Source organism: Thamnophis elegans, chromosome 4, assembly GCF_009769535.1.
Source record: "Thamnophis elegans isolate rThaEle1 chromosome 4, rThaEle1.pri, whole genome shotgun sequence".
NCBI lineage: Eukaryota > Metazoa > Chordata > Lepidosauria > Squamata > Colubridae > Thamnophis > Thamnophis elegans.
In genome coordinates this window covers 74,845,969-74,863,841 of record NC_045544.1, presented here as the reverse complement: position 1 = coordinate 74,863,841, position 17,873 = coordinate 74,845,969, and the positions used below count along the sequence as shown (strand labels likewise).

Sequence of the window (17,873 nt, the reverse complement as noted above, 5' to 3'; positions counted from 1 at the left end):
TAGAAATTTCAGATGGCAGAAGCTGCAGAAAACAAAAGACAGTGAGGCCCCTTCCTCATAAAGAGTGTTGTAAAACATTGGGTGTACTTTCACAGCAGTGGGCAATTGAAAATAAAAGGGCTGATCTAAATTGTCACAGGGAAAGAGCCAGTAGCAATAGCAATAATAACAGTAGACTTATATACCGCTTCATAGGGCTTTCAGCCCTCTCTAAGCGGTTTACAGAGTCAGCATATTGCCCCCAACAACAATCCGGGTCCTCATTTTACCCACCTCGGAAGGATGGAAGGCTGAGTCAACCCTGAGCCGGTGAGATTTGAACCGCTGAACTGCTGATCTAGCAGTCAGCCTGCAGTGCTGCATTTAACCACCGCGCCACCTTGGCTCAGTGAAACATCCAATGGAGAGAGAGAAGGGGGAAAGCTACCATGTTCTAGTTTATATTTATACATAAAGGACTCTAATGGCAAAAATGGATGGAAAACAGCAAAGGAGCTTTCCCCCCTCCAAGCCTTGTGGGAAAAGGCTTGTGGCAGGACCACCCGTTGCTTTTCATATTGAAGTACACAGAAGACAGACAAGTCACATACATTGCGCAAAATTTAAATATTGAGAACAGTTTCTTGGATAGAAGGAAGGTAGAAAACAAAAAGCTATATCAAATGCCCACAACAATTCTGGCACTGTTCTGCCTTTGGGCATCAACTACTCATTAATATAGCCTTACTCAAATCTTACTAGGATCAGCTGTGCCACTTGTTTCCCTTGAAGCAAATGAGAGGTTTGAGAAACCATAGAGGCTAGAATTGTATGGTGCAAATAGCCCCAGTTGATACCTTAATTTGCTTGAAGAGAGACAAGCCAATAAAAACATACATTGTTATATTCAAATTCTTTAGATAGCAATAAGTCAGGCCAATTGATAGCAATGCAAATATGGTTCTGTCACTACATTTCTTTTTCCTTTCTGCCTCTTCAAATCTGGGAAATGTGCCAATGAAAGATAAGTATAACTGCCCAGTAATTACAAGGCTTTCTATAACCCTGATTTAAATTGAGAGCCATAATCCGAGATCAATGATTAACTGATCACCAAAAAAAGCAATCTAGAAATAGTTGTATAGCCAGTAAGTCCAGTGTTGTTTATCTCATGATTTCTAAGGATAATATCTGTTTCTGTTGCATAAAGTGTGTTTTGGCAACATTACTCCAGCCCTTTGATCATCTTATTTTCCCTTCTCTGAACACTTTTCTAGTTTCACTATACCTTTTGGAGATGCAGTGACATTCTTGGTTTATATAAAGGGATTATGATATTACCTTTGTTGTTATTTCTATTTCTTATTCTAATATACTTTTGGCCTTTTAAAAATATTATAGGCACATTGTGTCAACACCATCATTGAACTGTTTATCATTATTCCAAGATTTTTTTTCCCCTCGTTGGTTACCGCCACTTGCGATCTCATTAATTTGTTGGGCTTTTTGACACCAATGTACGTCACTTTAATCAATCGACTCAACCATAAAATTCACTCAAAGGTCCTAAATTCTAGTAGATTTCACAGCATAATTTCTTTATCTAACTTTAAAAAAACAGTGTGCAAATCAAACTTGACATTTTCGTAACCTGCGAAGCACCAAGTTATTATCTTCTGTTGTTGTTACAAATTCGCAGCTACTCCATTCTTTCCGATAGGGAACTGCATTTCCCAAGATGCCTCAGGTCCTCAAAGCGCTGAACGCGGTTTTGCAATTGACTCCAGCGAGGCCCGGTAGCCGCCGGCGGGGGTGGCTGTCAGGGCGCTGACGGCGGAGCGGACGCGCCCAGTTTGTTACTGCTTCCAGGGATCGAGACGGACGAGGGAAGCGGCGGTGGCGGACGTCGGACGTCGGCAGCGACTGTAACGACCGCTCGGGCGAAGTGCGGAGGAAGAACGGAAGGTCCCTCCCGCCCGCGACGACGGCTCCAGCCATGGACGAGCAGGCTGGCCCCGGCGTCTTCTTCAACAACAACAACAACAACGCGCTGCTCTTGCCGCCACCTCCGGGCGGGGCCGGGCCGGGGTTGGAGTCCGGAGAAGCGGCGGTGGCGGCGGCTGCAGCGGCGGCAGCCGCTGGCAGCGCTTCGGCAGGGCCGGCTCCGATCTCTGCAGCGCGGGCTCAGTACAGCGTCCCCGGCATCCTGCATTTCCTGCAGCACGAGTGGGGCCGCTTCGAGGCCGAGAGAGCCGAGTGGGAGGCGGAGCGAGCGGAACTGCAGGTAGCTTTCCCAATTCCCATTGCCTTCTTTTTTTTCTGCTCCCGGCAGGTTTGTTAGCTCAAGGGCCTCCTCCACCTCCTCCTCACCTGCCGTGCTCTTCTCCCCCCCCCCCGCACCTGTCAAGGAGGCTCTGTTGTCCGCCCCCGCCGTCCCTTCCCAACTGCTGGACGTGGAGCGGCGGTGAAGGCGGCGATTGACTCGGTGGCATTCCGGAGTTTGGGGAGTGGGCGCGGGGGAGCCCCGGGTGCCTTTCCCTCGCCAATCTTTTCCTCGCGCTCGGGACTTGGGATGATGGTTGTCGGGCGCCTCTACCTTGCAACCCTTCTTCCCCCGTTCTTTCTCTTCCTCCCTCCTCCGCCCGGTCCTGCGGTGGACATCAGCTGCGAAAGTTGAGTGCGGGCACCCAGATGTTGTCTCCGAGGTCTGCTTCGCCTTAAATCCAGCCCTTTTGCCCTCCTTTCCGCAAAAACCTGTAGTTAATCATTTCGGTGGCCCGGAGGTTAAATGGCAAAGATTGCTACCGTTTCTTGCTGCAGGATAAATGAGCCTGGGATCAGATAACCTGTACAGGTAGTTCTCGACTTATCACCGCAATTGAACCCAGAATTTATGTCGCTAAGTGAGAAGGACTTGACACAGTTGGTTAAGGGAATCCCTGCAATTTGGTCTGGTGGTCAAGAGATCAGACTGGAAAGCTTTTGAGACTGTGAATTCTATTCCCACCTTAGTCATGAAAGCTGATTGGCTGACCTTGGGTCAATCGCTCACTGTCAGTGCCGCCCCACCTCACAGGGTTGATGTTGTGGGGAAAATAGGAGTAGGAAAGTATGTTCAATATATTTGCTGTCCTGAGTTAGTTGTAAAAATAATAAAAGCAGGATAGAAATAAAATAATCTTGTGGGATGGTCTTTCCTTTTCTTCCACGAGAGAATCCATGAAAGAATGGCCATTTCTCCATTAACTTTGGCTAGAAGGAACACAGATGTCCATTAATAGTGAAATATATTAAAAAATCAATAGTAAAAAAAATGTTAGCTTCAATGTGTCTCAGTGCTGATTACAGGGTTCTATGTAAAGCCCTATATGTTTTCCCTAATATAACTAAGCCTGCCCAATTATAACATGGAAAAGAGCCTGTTCCATATTTCTCCCTAATTGGAAGACAAGGGACAGGGCCTACTTGATAGTGACTCCTGGCATATGGAACATGCTACTCCCAAATAGTTCCCATCTGCTGACATTTCAGAACAAAATTGTCAAAACATTTTTATTTCAGTAGGCTTCTAAGTGAAGAGCATTTTATTGATGTAAACATAATCTTTTCTAGTTTTATTGTTATTCTCACTTTGTGTTGTTGATTATTTCATGGCTAAAGATTTGTATAGTGGTGGCTTATTTACTGCCTGGAATTACATGGATTGGGGAAGTTTAAATAATGTTAATTGAATATTGTCTCTTGTAAGGGTTTGTTATATAGCCTGTGCCATTTGATTTTTGAATATAAATTTGCTGTGAATTTACTTTGGAGTAAGCCAGAACTTCTAAGAAGACTTTGCTAAGATGGTATAGACAAGTAATAATAGTGGAAAATATATTCCTTGGCATTTTATTCAATTTTCATAAGTTGCAGCTTACAAAAATACTAATTAATATAATTATATTGGAATTAAATACATGAAATGTCTGGCATTAATTCCATATTTTATAGTTACCACTCTATAATTTACCATACAAGCAAAAAAGTAGAAATATTAATTATTGTGATAAGATCCGGAATTTTGAAAATGTTTAGGACTTAGATGTAAAGAACATTTCAATGAACATGCAGTGGTGACTAGCTGCTAACATGCTAGATACACAAAGATCACTCACTTGCCTTTAGATGTATATATCACTTGCCTTTAGATGTATACATCACTTGCCTTTAGATGTATATATCTAATAGCAGTTAGGATTTTTTCCTTTGCTAGTGCACAAATATTTTGAAGAATGTTTGAGTAGGAAATAAAACTCTTCTTAGGTGGTATTAAAGTGGTATTCACTATCAATATTGAAATATTGATTCACACATTCTGAAATTCTGGATACAAGTTTGGATACCCTTCACTTTTTTTAACAGCTGGTTATTTTCATTTGCCTAGATTCTGTCACTCTGCCATTTTTAATATTTTATTTTCTACCCAGAAGAATGGGAGGTATTTCATTAAAGGGCCTTAGGTATTTCTCTAAGAGACCCAGGGTTTTTCTTAATATAAACTTTTCCATACTGAAACATCAGCAGAAAGGCTCCTGTTAAAGATATTTTCAGTTTCCAAGGACTATATGTCCGGCACACAAAAGAAAGACTTCTTCAATGCTGATTGCATACTGTGGGTTATGTTTCTCAGGAGTTAGGCAAACTGTGGAAGTAGGCAGATGGTGTACTAATGCAAAAAAACCTCTTGTCCCATTGTCTGCAGGAGTGGGAAATGTGATAAAAGTAATTGAAAATTCGAACAGGTTTGACAGTCTGGCCACAAATAAATAGCAATTTTTGTCTAGCCTCACTTTTCCAGATTCTTAATAACTGATCTTTTTCAGTTCTTGGAGAATGAATGTTAGTCCAATTTGTGCCACAGAAGCTCATTTGTAGAGCAAAATGTATTCCTCTTTAGGATATTCCTATGTTGAATCAAGTAATCATTATTTATTCCAGAGAACAGAGACTAACCTGTGCAAGGAATTATACACCAGTCCTCAAATAAACAATTCAGTGATAACTTATGAATAATAAACATAATGCCAAATTATGCTTGAAATATTGTTGAGGTGTGGCTTAAGTCTAAAAATTAGTTGTAACTCAAAAAAATTGTAACATTAAAAAAACCAGTGTCAGGAAAATATTTTTCCAGTGAAGCACCATAATTGTGAGGGGGCTTCCAGTGCCACTAATTATCTTTGCATATTGAAAGATTATATTTAAAGGGCGGCTGGTATTCGTCTATTCTCTGTCAACAAGAGATTTAAATGCCATTATTAAAGTAATGATGAATTACTTTTTCACTTCAGGAGAAGCTAATTGGGAAAGGAGCTTAAGATGGACAAGATTCCCTATAGAAGGCAAAAATAATAGTATAGTTGCAAATGAGAAAAACAGCAAAATAAATGTCTATACAAAAAAACCTAGTGAATATTTGAAAAAACAGAAGGATGCATAAAAGGAATAGAAAGAGGGCCAGGTAACAAAGGAAGAGTACCGGCATATAACTTTGAAGTGTAGAGCTGGTGTCAGGAAAGTGAAAGCACAGAGCATTAAGATGAGAACAAAACTGGTTTCAGTAATTAGGCTCACAGTACAAAGAAAATAGCAGCAGCATAGAGCTGCTCAAAGAAGGAGACAAAACTGGTAACAGATACAGAAAAGCAGATCTCTCAACCAATGGCTTTGGGCAGTCTTCTTAAAAAGCAACCTTTGTGTGTTATATTAAGAAATTGTGGAAAGCTATGTGAAAAGGTAGGGTTGAAGCTTGAGTTTGATAAGAATATAGTCAGTAAGTGCTTCATTACTTTGAATTCTATATCTAGGAGGTGATGAATTATATCTATGGATAGTAAAACACATAAGAATCTTGCCATATCTATGCGTTGTATTTGAGGCATGTAAGAGAACTATCAGATGACTAGAGCAGAGCAAATGTCTATCTTCAAAAAGGAAAAGAATGAAGTTTTTATGAACTGCAAACCACTCATTTGATATTAATACCTGGAAAGATTCTAGAGCAGATAATTGATTTGTAGGCATTTTGAAAACAATGTAATTGCTAGGATAATTTATCAGGTGTGCATTCATCAAGAACAAATCCTCCCTCTTATCTCACTTTTTGATTAGGCAACTTATTTAATTGATATCAGGCTTCAACAAAGCATTTGGCAACATGCCTTACCTTTATAATGTACAGATTAGCAAGCACTCTGAGTATGGTCTGGATGACATGACAATAGGTGCGTAGTTGGTCTGCACTAAAATGAAAAGTATTATCAGAAGTACTTCTTCATAAGTTACAGGTTTCAAGTGAGATGCTACAAATTAAACATTTATCAGGTTTTCATTATTTTCATGAATTAATTGGCTGTAGTAGTGGAAATGCTTATCAGATTTCCAGATGCTAGAAATTTGGGTGGGATAGCTAATGTCTTATTTTTACATCATTTTGCTGTCTTCTATTTTAGAAAAATGGGCTGAAAATAATACAGTGAAATTTTAAAGACACAAGTACAAAATTGTTCTTTGGAAACAATTAAAAATACATGTAAAAATGGGAGATTAACTTCCATGATAACAGTACTTATGAAAAAAGATGTTGGAATAATAGCTATAGTGGATCTACCATAGATTTCTGTTCCACACTACTAAGTTCAAGTTTGCTTCCAAGTTCATTTCAAAGTGCTGTAAAGCCACACATGCTTGAAAGTGGTTATTTGAGTGACCACTTCTTCCTAATTGCATCTATGTACAGTGAGATGGAGCAGTAGAGAGGATGTTGCATCTGATGGGACTTAGGAGGATATCTTTTTCTTCAGTGGCACTTGCCTTTTAGAACATCATTCCCCCTGAGGTCAGATTGGCCCTGATCTTGGTCGCCTTCTGGAAGGGCCTGAGAACATAGCTTTGCAATCTGGCCTGGCATGGATCTATTAACATGGGTATGAAACCAACAAAGTAGGTGTACATGGACTCCTCACTAACCATGTTTTCAGTGACCATTGGAAATTATGACAGTGCTGAGCAAAGGGGCTTGCAATCCGTGCCTGAAGTTATGTTTGCTTCGGCACTCCTGTGATCTCATAATGAAAATTCAAGTGCTTGGCTCGCATTTATAACTGCAGGGGTATTGCAACTATCCCTACCTGCCTCTCATCTCACCTCAGCTGTCCATCTGGCCCACCAGCATGTTCAAAGCTGCTGTGGCCCAGGACACTTCAGCCTATTCACTGCCCAATTAGACTTGGGAGACATCAACTTACCACCCATCCCATAAGGCCCAGGAAGCCTCATCTGATTATAGAGCCTACCAGCATGTGCATAATACTTATCTTTAGGGTTTTTCTGCAGCTACTGACGGGCATACTCAGCTTACTAAATCTGCCTGTCACCATTTTCCAAGTAAGCACCATTCTCACAATTGCATGATTTGGAGAATGAGGTTTCTGAACACCACGAGGGCTGGTTCCATTCTCGCAATCATTTGGTTACAAGATCACTTTCTCCCAATTACATTAGCTCAGCCTAATAGAATTTGAAAGGAACAATTGCTAGTGATTCCACATTTTTGGAATGTGAGGGGATCCCATTCTCACAATTGCATGATTTGGAGAATGGGGTTTCTGAACACCATGAGAGCTGGTTCCATTCTCGCAATCATTTGGTTACAAGATCACTTTCTCCCAATTACGTTAGCTCAACCTAATAGAATTTGAAAGGAACAATTGCTAGTGATTCCACATTTTCGGAATGTGAGGGAATCCAAGGTTCCTATTGGAGATCAGCCTCCTCCTCCACCAGCCTTTAAAAAGCTATTTGAATCTATTACTCTGTAGAGCATTGTTGCAATTTTCTTAATTTATTGCACTACTTTTTATTTCATTCTGTTACATTTATTGCCATTTATGTTAATAGGTTCAACATAGATTTTTTATCATTATTCTGTTGTGTTTACTTGAAGATCCTGAGAGTCTGTTTATTATGGCATGATAAAAATAAACTGAAATAAATGCAAGTACTGGCTTGCTGTTCTACAGATGTCAGACTTTTTTTTTGCATGTGGAACAAAGTGAAATTCAGCAAAGATTCCGAAGTCATCAATTTCTTCCAGTTATATCCGCTTTACTATCCTATAGAGGCTCCTCAGTATTTTGAGGGACTCACTCAAAAGAGCCACAAAAGATGCTGAAATCGAGTGCAGAAAACAACAAAAATGCAACTAGTATCGGTGAGGTGGATTTTGTTTTTTGGGACTTTTGAATTCAATTGGGCTAGAGGAACTGTAGAGAATGTGCTTTTATCAAACACAAAAGCATATTCTCTACAGTTCCTCTAGCTGTAATCTTTTCCCTTTTTGAAATTCTTTGAAGCATTGAAATGATCACAGTTGCATTTGTTGTTTTATAGCTAAACAATATCTTTTTTATTAGATTACTTTTGTTATATTGCTGAGTATTATATTATTGTCTTTGTGATAAATAAATCTACAATATCTGCTTAGATTTGTTGCTCTTTATTAATGTATTAAAAGATTAGAAAACATGCATTCATGTATGTATATTAATATTATTATTCTTATTGTCTCATTGAATAGCAGTTCATTTCTTATTTATTAAAATAATAGATCCTACTATGTCAGAGGTATTAATCTTCTCTTTACAATATTTTCCTGTTCCTACAAAGTGGATAATATGTGCCCTCCCTACTGCTCCTTTCACATTTATTGCTGATATTCAATGCCAGGCTGCTCAAGCTGACATCCCATAGGATGTTTGAAATTGCAAGTTAACAACTTCTGGTGGCCCAAGCATATCCCTTTCCTAATATACCTTGATGTAATGATAACTCCCTAATATACCATGATATAATGATGTGTTTAGAGAATCTCCTATTAGCATGAGTAGGTGTATGCTACAGTCAGATGGACAAATCAATTATTGTGATTTTTGTCAGAGTACTGTTATTTGATTAATACTGTTATTAAATGAACAGACCAGGATATTGAATAATCATATACTGTATATTTCAGCAATACTTTGCCTCAAAAATTTTTGCCTGGGGATTTAGTTATTAAGAATAATACTTTTCAAATACTTTGTCATGGAACAATTGTAAGAAAACAGCTTGGTTTTCTATTAATCTTTCTATTTGAAATTATTTATTTTAGGCTCAAATTGCCTTCCTTCAAGGAGAAAGAAAAGGTCAAGAGAATTTGAAGAAGGATTTAGTGCGAAGAATAAAAATGTTAGAATATGCTCTTAAACAAGAACGGTATGGTGCTTAAGTTGTAGATATCTTATGAGCTGTTAACTGTTAAACGCAAGACCTCTTTACTATTTTATATCAAAGTCAATATTGACTGTCTTTTCCCTATTCTTTCCAGTACAAAATAAAATGTCATGAAATAATTTATAACTACCCCTATTATACCTAGTAATCTACGTATAATAGAAACTGTTTGTAAAAAAACCCTAGCCACTCTTGATCATGTTTTTTTATAATTTTATTAAAAATTTAAAAAGTAAGGTTTAAAACTAACACAAACTACTATAAAGAAAAAGGAAAGAGAGCTAAAGGGGAACATGTAAGAAATTTGAATTTCTTATATGTCCACCAAGCATAATAAAATGTTCCTTCTTGATGTTCACATTTCCAATATGAATTTCAAGTGCCTTTATATATTCTAAACAATGTCTTTGATGTCATATACCAATGCTACATCATTTTATAAAATTCTCTAAGATTATAACAATATACATTTAAATAATTTCAAACGTATGTTTTCCCACTGTTCCTTCTGTATATTATAATCAAAATTTTTAGCTCACTTTATCATATTCTTTTGTTTTTTTCCCTTCTGTTTCAAATTTCAACTGATTTATGTTTAGCAATTAAATGTTTATCATTTGTACATAATTTCATTTCAAACTAATCCTGAGAGTGTTCAAAACTATAAACTCTTTTGTTCAAATTTTTCTAATAATTGTAAATAAGAAAACTTTGGCAACTATATCATTAGTTTTTCTCTTGATTTTATTTTGTGTTTTCCTTGACATAATTCTAATATCTCATGATAAGTTAACCATTTTTGTTTGCCTATTATTTATTGTCTGTAAAATGTTCCTTGTGCTGAGAGCTACAAAGGTGTTTTGGGGTGCAATTTGTGTCTATTCCATAGTCTCAGTATGGCATGCCTAACATGCCACCCAAATCTCAAGTCCTAAAAGCCTTCACTTAGCAATACCCATTCTTTCATTCAAACCAAACCTTAAGCAGCCTAACATGCCACCCAAATCTCAAGTCCTAAAAGCCTTCACTTAGCAATACCCATTCTTTCATTCAAACCAAACCTTAAGCAGCCTAACATGCCACCCAAATCTCAAGTCCTAAAAGCCTTCACTTAGCAATACCCATTCTTTCATTCAAACCAAACCTTAAGCAGCAATATACACTTTCAAATCAAGTAAACTCAATCCTCCTCTTTTCTTTGCATCCTGTGACATCTTATCACACAACTTGTCACACAAAAGATATATCCTTTTGCTACTGTTTAAATGGTGCATCAGTTGTCAAAACAGAATTGTTTCAGTTTGATTTACTAGTTTTCTTAATTTGAGATAAGCTTGGTGATAATTTATTGCATTCCGAAAACTGATCAAGTGAGATAAGAGATTTTGAGATAAAACAGATGAGCAGTCCATTTATAAATACAGAGTGCAAATGAAAATAAAGTACCAGTGGGAACCTTGCAAAGATCTCATTTTCTGTGCCAAACAGTGGTGGGTTCCTACCGGTTCGACTGGTTCAGCCGAAACAGTGGTTTGGCGGCCTGGATTGCTGGAACCAACACCGACCCAGGCTTACCACACCCCTGAACTGGTTCCCCAGTCAGCACCATCGGCAGCACCATCTTGTTTTTCACTTCTTTGCATACGCAGAATAATTTTAATTGTACTGTGCATGTACGCGCATGCAGCACGTAAACGAGCGAACTGGCAGTAGTGCCTGCTAGAACCCACCCCTGATCCCAAACAATATTCGTAGAATAGACATTATTGAGAAATTGGAAATATGATATTATTCCAAATATTAAACAAAGGTTGTTGGATTTGTTTGATCTATCTGTTTTGGAAAAGGCAATATTTTCTATCAATCAAGGGGTGCAGCAATATCTGTTACTATGGCAGAGATCTTTACAATAATATTTTGTGCTCATAATATTACAGTTATATATTTATTAATAAACCAATGACTATTGATAAGTATAAAATATACAATAGATTTTTTTTTCCTTTTCCTTCTTAGTTGCATTTTTGTTTGTTTGCCATTGTTCAAAGATTGCTTTGTTAATTGTATACGTTAATAATGCTAAATAAAACCCAAAAATATTTTTTTTAAATGTGTTCTAATTTAGTGTTATAAATAAATCAGATCACATATAGAAAAAAGCCAAGACAAGAATGTTTGAATAAAAATCTTAAAGTAGTTGGTTCTAAATTTATTTTAAAATCCATCAAACTGCATGTTTTCTTTTTATGCTAATATCAAGGAGTTTTTTCCTAAGAAATAAAAGTATCCTAATAAACTTAATTGACATTCTTCTATCTTTTAAACATGATCCTAAGCAATATGATTTATATAAGTTTTTTTCAATTAAACCCTTGATTTCCACAAAAGGTACAGTACATGATAATAAATTTCTGATGTTTAACATACCTCAAGATTCCATTGTTTTTATTTATATGAAATTATTTTGACTTATAATCTGTTTTATTATCCATAACATCAGCAAAAGTTAAACTCAAACCTTGAAGAGATTCTAATGTGGTTATTTTAAGATTAGAGTTTTCTTGTAGATTGTGTTGTGATATTTTTCTTAGCAGCTTTATGTTTATGTCTCTCAGTTTAACAACAATTCTTAGTTTTTCTGAACAAAAATATTTGTGATTTGTTAAGCATAGCTGAATTGGATTTGTGATTGTAACTTGTCAAACCAATAATAAAAAATGCATGAAATTAATTTACCCACATTTGTAATTTATATATTTTTATGCATAAAGCATTGATATTTTTTTAAAAAATAGAGAACATTCTGAATGCATCTATGCTTGTGGGAATATGTAGATATGAAAGAGAAAGGGGACAGTGACAATTTTCTACCCTAATTGATTCCTCTTTCCTTTATAGAGCTAAATATCACAAATTAAAATATGGTACAGAGCTGAACCAGGGAGATATGAAGCCACCAAATTATGATTCTGGTAAGAATTAATTTTACAGAAGAAGACAGTTAAGACTGAAGAAAAGACAAAGCTGTCATTTTGTAAAGAATGAGGGTCTGGAATAGTTTAGCATGAAACAGTGTTTAGGGCTCATAAGAGAACAATGGCTGTTCCTTTTTCATGTGTGGTTCTTCCTCCTATGCTTGTTTAAAGTGAAGCTTAATCTGCCACACAGACAGTCCTATAAGTTAAGTTTTCAAACTTTGATACCAATTTATCTCCAGCGTGCCTGTATTTTACAGCATTACAATAATAATGAGTGATCATATGGTTAAATTACTTCATAGGCATCTTTTCACTTTTTGTTGTGGTTAGTCAGAAAAATAACAGTTACAATTAACAACTAGACAAAAACCTATGCATGAACCTTTTACATAGAATTTGTACAATACATTTTGGCTAATTAACATTTAATAACTGAGAAAGCAGATATTAAAAGCAATATAAACAATATGGGATTCACATTAACTGTATTGGTGATTGATAATTGAAATGTATGGATTTCTTGGGTTCAAACTCAAATTGACACTGACTTTACTTCTTATAAAGTTATTTTAGAATAGAAAACCATTGTAGGTAATGATAATAATACATTGTCTTTTCAGTGTTATTTTCTGTTTGAAGCTCTAGGAATTCAGTGTATATTCTATGTACATAATTAGGTTGGTGTAATTTTTTTCATTGCCTTTAAACATGCTGTATAGTGTATATTTCTGCAGAAATATATTTTTGGGAGTAACCATAGAATAATATCCAATGTATATTATAGTTATTTAAAATTTCATACGATATCTTTTTTATTTTGTTGCACTGTTTTTTTAAATAGGGTGGGAATATTTAATCAGTGCTAGAAGATAAATTTGCATAAAAATGACTCTTCTTCTAACATTGTTGTTATACTAATTTTAGTCTTTGTTTTTCAGATGAAGGAAATGAAACGGAAGTTCAGTCACAACCCAATAGTCAATTAATATGGAAACAAGGGCGACAGTTACTCAGACAGTAAGTTGTCTAAGAATAATAATCAGAGTAATGACTTCATAATATGGTGGGAATAAGCAAATTATTAGTATCTCTTTTTTCCAGCCTTGGTAGCTATGATGATTAAAAGTAATGGGGTGCAGAGTGGGATTCAAATTTTTTTACTACCAGCTCTGTAGTGTGGCTTGGTGGGTGTGGCGTGGCTTGGTGGGCATGGCTTGTTGGTGGGCGTGGCAGGGGAAGGATACTGTAAAATCTCCATTCCCTCCCCACTCCAGGGGAAGGTTACTGCAAAATCCCCATTTCTTCCCGATCAGCTGGGATTTGGGAGGCAGAGAATAGATGGGAGTGGGACCAGTCAGAGGTGGTATTTACTGGTTCTCCAAACTACTCAAGATTTCCGCTACCAGTTCTCCAGAACTGGTGAGATCCTGCTGAATACCACCTCTGGTGCCATTAGTTCATCTTTTCCTTAACTTGCAAAAGCTATTTCACTGTGGTAAAATTGACAGTTTTTATAACTTACTTTGATTTTATTTCTTGTAATGTTTGGATTATAAAACTCACTGCTTTGGATTCAGTAACTCCTCCCAAGTTTTTACTGGGGGAAAGATGAAAAGAGGAGCCAACTCCCCTTTATAAAAGAATATAGCTGAAGATGTGTGAGGATTTTTCTTCTTGACTAACATAATGAATAATTGTGTATGGATGGATAGAAAAGCTCTCTACTTTTCATGGGAGTTGTAGAGGCTGGTACTGCAGGAGACATCCCCTCTGCAGCTGGTACAAGTTGATTTGTAAGCCTGCTGTGTCAGGCAAAGCCACATTATTCCTCTTACTACTTAAATTGTTGATCAGTTCTGGGTAGAGGGTATCAAATGTTCAATGCATAACTGCCATGTAATTGTCCATACAGATACCTGCAAGAGGTGGGATATACTGATACAATCCTGGATGTGAAGTCCAAACGAGTACGAACGTTGCTGGGTCTCTCAGGTGATGGTCCAGAGAGGGAAACTGACAAAAACCAAGAATCAATGGTGAACGGCACTGATGTTGAGATTAAACAGAAAGTGATGATTGGGTAAGTATTGTTAATAAGAAATGGTAGAAATTGTACTTTAAAAATCTCTGTGTTAAAAATGAAGTATTATTTGTTACATGTATATATTTATGTATAAACTGTATGTGTAGTAGAATGTATATGCTGTTTTTAAAGCAGCAATTTTTCTCTTTCTCTCCATTTCTCTTTTTGTAAGCTACGTAGTTATTATATTGAATGGAACAAAAAGCCCACTGCATTTTTTTACTTCTTTCTCTAATACTGCGCTAGTCTTGAAAGACATACTATGGTATGTCATATTCTCAACACTAGCATAGTCTCTTGTGAGAGAAAAATCAAAAGACCCAGTGATCATCACTGTTTACTTTCCCTATGGCATTTCAGTAATTTAGCATATTGGTATAGTGTAAGGTGTAATTAGCTTCTGTTGAATAATTTAGAACTTGCCATGGATGGAAATTGGATGAAAATGAAATATAAATTGTTTGTAGAAAGACTTCATTCGTGGACTGTGCATTTTTTGAGGTCTTTACTTCTCTAGGAAATGAAATTGGTGGGAATGTACTTTTTTATTGTTACCAGAATAGTTATAAATCGGTAAATGAAGCAGACTCAGGACAAGGAAATCTCTTTTAAGAGCAAATTTTGTATTTACTATTCCTCAAAGTAATTTAAAGTTGACCTAGTGCTTCCTTAAGGAAAAAATAATTATTCTCTCCATGGTATTTTTATGCAAGCCAATATATTTGCTAATGTACAGATCCCAGTGAAACTTATACACTCAAGAGCATCGTATGAATTCAAATGCAACCTGGAAGATTTCAAGCCCATCCATGGAAGCATTATTTTGATAGTTTGACAGATATAATACTACTCACACATGTTTCATAATGTTTAATGAAACAAATGTTGCACTTCTTCAGATCAGCAGACTACTTTTATGAAAGATAAGTACTATATGTCAGCATGAAGCCCACAGGAATACTAAACAATTAACTGATATTAATATCTAGCATTCCAGTGATTGCTGTGAATATGAAGGGTGCATCTTGACATTAACATTTTTTGATAAAAGAACAAATCAGTAAAATGCCATATTTTTTGGTATAGCCTTGCATGGTATACCAGATAGTTTTCATTTAATCTCTGCTTCTTTATTTTAATCTTGTTGGATGGTTTTTATTTTTGCAAATTGAGTAACCAATATTTAGTATGCATTATTTTAATACTGGATATATAATATATAATAAAATCCAAAACTTGTCAAACATTTTGATTTTTAAGATTGACTAATAAGGGGTATCATTGTATATCTGTTTTTTGTTAGGCAATATTGACCTAAAATTTACTTTCATTTAATATCTTTTTATTTAGTTAAAATTGAAAAATAGAAATATGTCTTATATTGTAAAATATTAATAGGTTCATAATTTATATCGCTACAAATGTTTTCATGTACAGATGAGCTGATATAAAGACTTGGGAAGAACTTAGAAACATTTTTTAAAACTTGCATTTGCTATGCTAAATGGAACTTTGCTTCTGAATAACAGACCAGTTCATCCCAACATGTCTTCTTTCTTGTTACTTCTTACTGTTCGCAGCCTGTGGCTTGCCTGAACAGAATAAATTTGCACTAATCCAAAGAAGAGACTTGGATTTTCACTGATCATCTGCCTACATCTTCAGCCTTCTGCATTGCATCAAATGTTATAAAAGATCTCTTCATGCTCAGAAACAGATACAGAAGCTTTACAGGAAGGAGAAAGTGGAAATGCACTTTCTGCAATGAAAACACTATTTAGTGTTCTTAAAATTCAAATCCTTCTTCCATATTTCCAATATATCTTGTTCCTGGGGTTATAATTTCCGCCATTCTTTGCCTCAGGCTATTGGCCTTTTATGACAACACATTTGATAGCATCATGAAAGCAGTTTCAGAAATATGCTAAAACATGTTACACCATTGAAACAAATGCCCTAAAATTGATTCAATACAGTTTAAATGTATAAGAAATTTTTTTAAAACCTCAAACTAGAAATCTATAGGAATATGTTATATGTTATAAGCATTTATACTGAAGTACTAGCTGTAACAAAATAATTGATTTTCATTGTGGTAAACAAAAATATTTAATTTTAAATATTTCCTCCTTTTTGCATTTCCTAAAAGTATAGAGCAGTCATCATAAAATCAAGGTTGGTTCAAGTATGAGAAGAACCATTTAACACATCTGGAAAGGTTTAGTAGAGAAAGGTTAATTTAGGATTAGGTTCTTTTGCTTCTTGTCTTTCTTCCATCTTCAAAACTTGATACAACCAATGATTCATAGAGAATAGATATCGTAATTATCATAGAATTGAAATGTAACTTTTACCTGAAATTAATTCACAAAAGCTCTACTGAAAATAGGCAATAAATCTTTGTTTTGTGAAAGATATAAGTAGTTATTTTTCACAAAATATGTGTATTATATGGTTATTTATTTTAAATTTGATATTTTCTGCTGTGGTCCCCAAACTTGATGCTCCAAGTGAATTCACAGGGAGGGCACAGGATATTTTAAATTTTGGAGGGAAATACAGCAGTTCTTTATGTCTCTCAGACATTGTGAAAGTACCCAAGGTACGGTAGATCACAACTTGTGCTAGGGGGTGCCATTAAAAAATTACAGATATGTTATGAGTGCCATCAATTAAGGAAGTTTGGAAACCTCTGTTGTACTGTATTGATTTTTTATTGCTTCATTCAGTGTATATTATACTTATGATTACTTTGGCTGGCAACTGCGTTTAAAGATAATTATGCAAATATTTTTAATTTTTTCCTGGGCTACTTATACTATATAAAATAATTTAGAATCTGTTCATCATGACTGTGTGTTTTGAGAACTGTAGTCTCGAGGCATTGGGAAGGAATCGGGTTGGGAAAAGTGGGATTGGCCTACATTTCCTGATGTTTGCACAACATGGTACCATTTAATCAATTTTTATAACTGTGTTATGAAACTGTGTTAACATAAACCATATATTTTATAATATACAATATTTACTTATGAGTAAGTTACTCTGAATTTGCTGAGACCTACTTATGAGTAAACATGTTCTGTATTTAAGTCTTGTTATTATCTTGATATTATCATTTACAAACATAAAATGTTTAGAAATGATAGATTTGCTTATGTTTCTAAAAAGTATTTCAAAATGACTTTTCTTTGATGTAACAGAATAATAGAATTGGAAGGGACCTTGGAGGCCTTATATTCCCACCCCCTGCTCAAGCAGGAGACATTATACCATTTTAGACAAATGGCTGTCCAATCTCTTCTTTAAAAACTCTTATTTCAATTAATTGTGTAGCATGTGCTTTTTTTAAAGAAGAACTAATTGTGACATACAGGTTATAGGACCCAAGTGTGAAAATAAAGCATGTTTGGAGAGATTTATTTTAGTAATTGTTTTAAATTTATTCTCTTATTTTTTTTTAAACAGTGTCAAATATTGAAATTTATTTTTCTGTACATTTAATTATTGGGACAATT

At 35.7% G+C, this 17,873-nt stretch overlaps 1 protein-coding gene across 3 annotated transcripts in view; it reads left to right on the top strand.

Annotated features, from left to right (window-relative positions):
- Positions 1-1,975: 1,975 nt before the first annotated feature.
- The window catches only part of STRN (striatin), a 40,518-nt gene continuing 24,620 nt past the window's right edge, over positions 1,976-17,873 (top strand). For all 3 annotated transcript variants that reach the window (XM_032215176.1, XM_032215175.1, XM_032215174.1), the window contains exons 1-5: positions 1,976-2,263; positions 9,173-9,276; positions 12,193-12,266; positions 13,211-13,289; positions 14,185-14,352. In XM_032215176.1, the coding sequence (XP_032071067.1) occupies positions 1,976-2,263; positions 9,173-9,276; positions 12,193-12,266; positions 13,211-13,289; positions 14,185-14,352 (713 nt within the window). The remainder of the gene's footprint in view (positions 2,264-9,172; positions 9,277-12,192; positions 12,267-13,210; positions 13,290-14,184; positions 14,353-17,873) is intronic.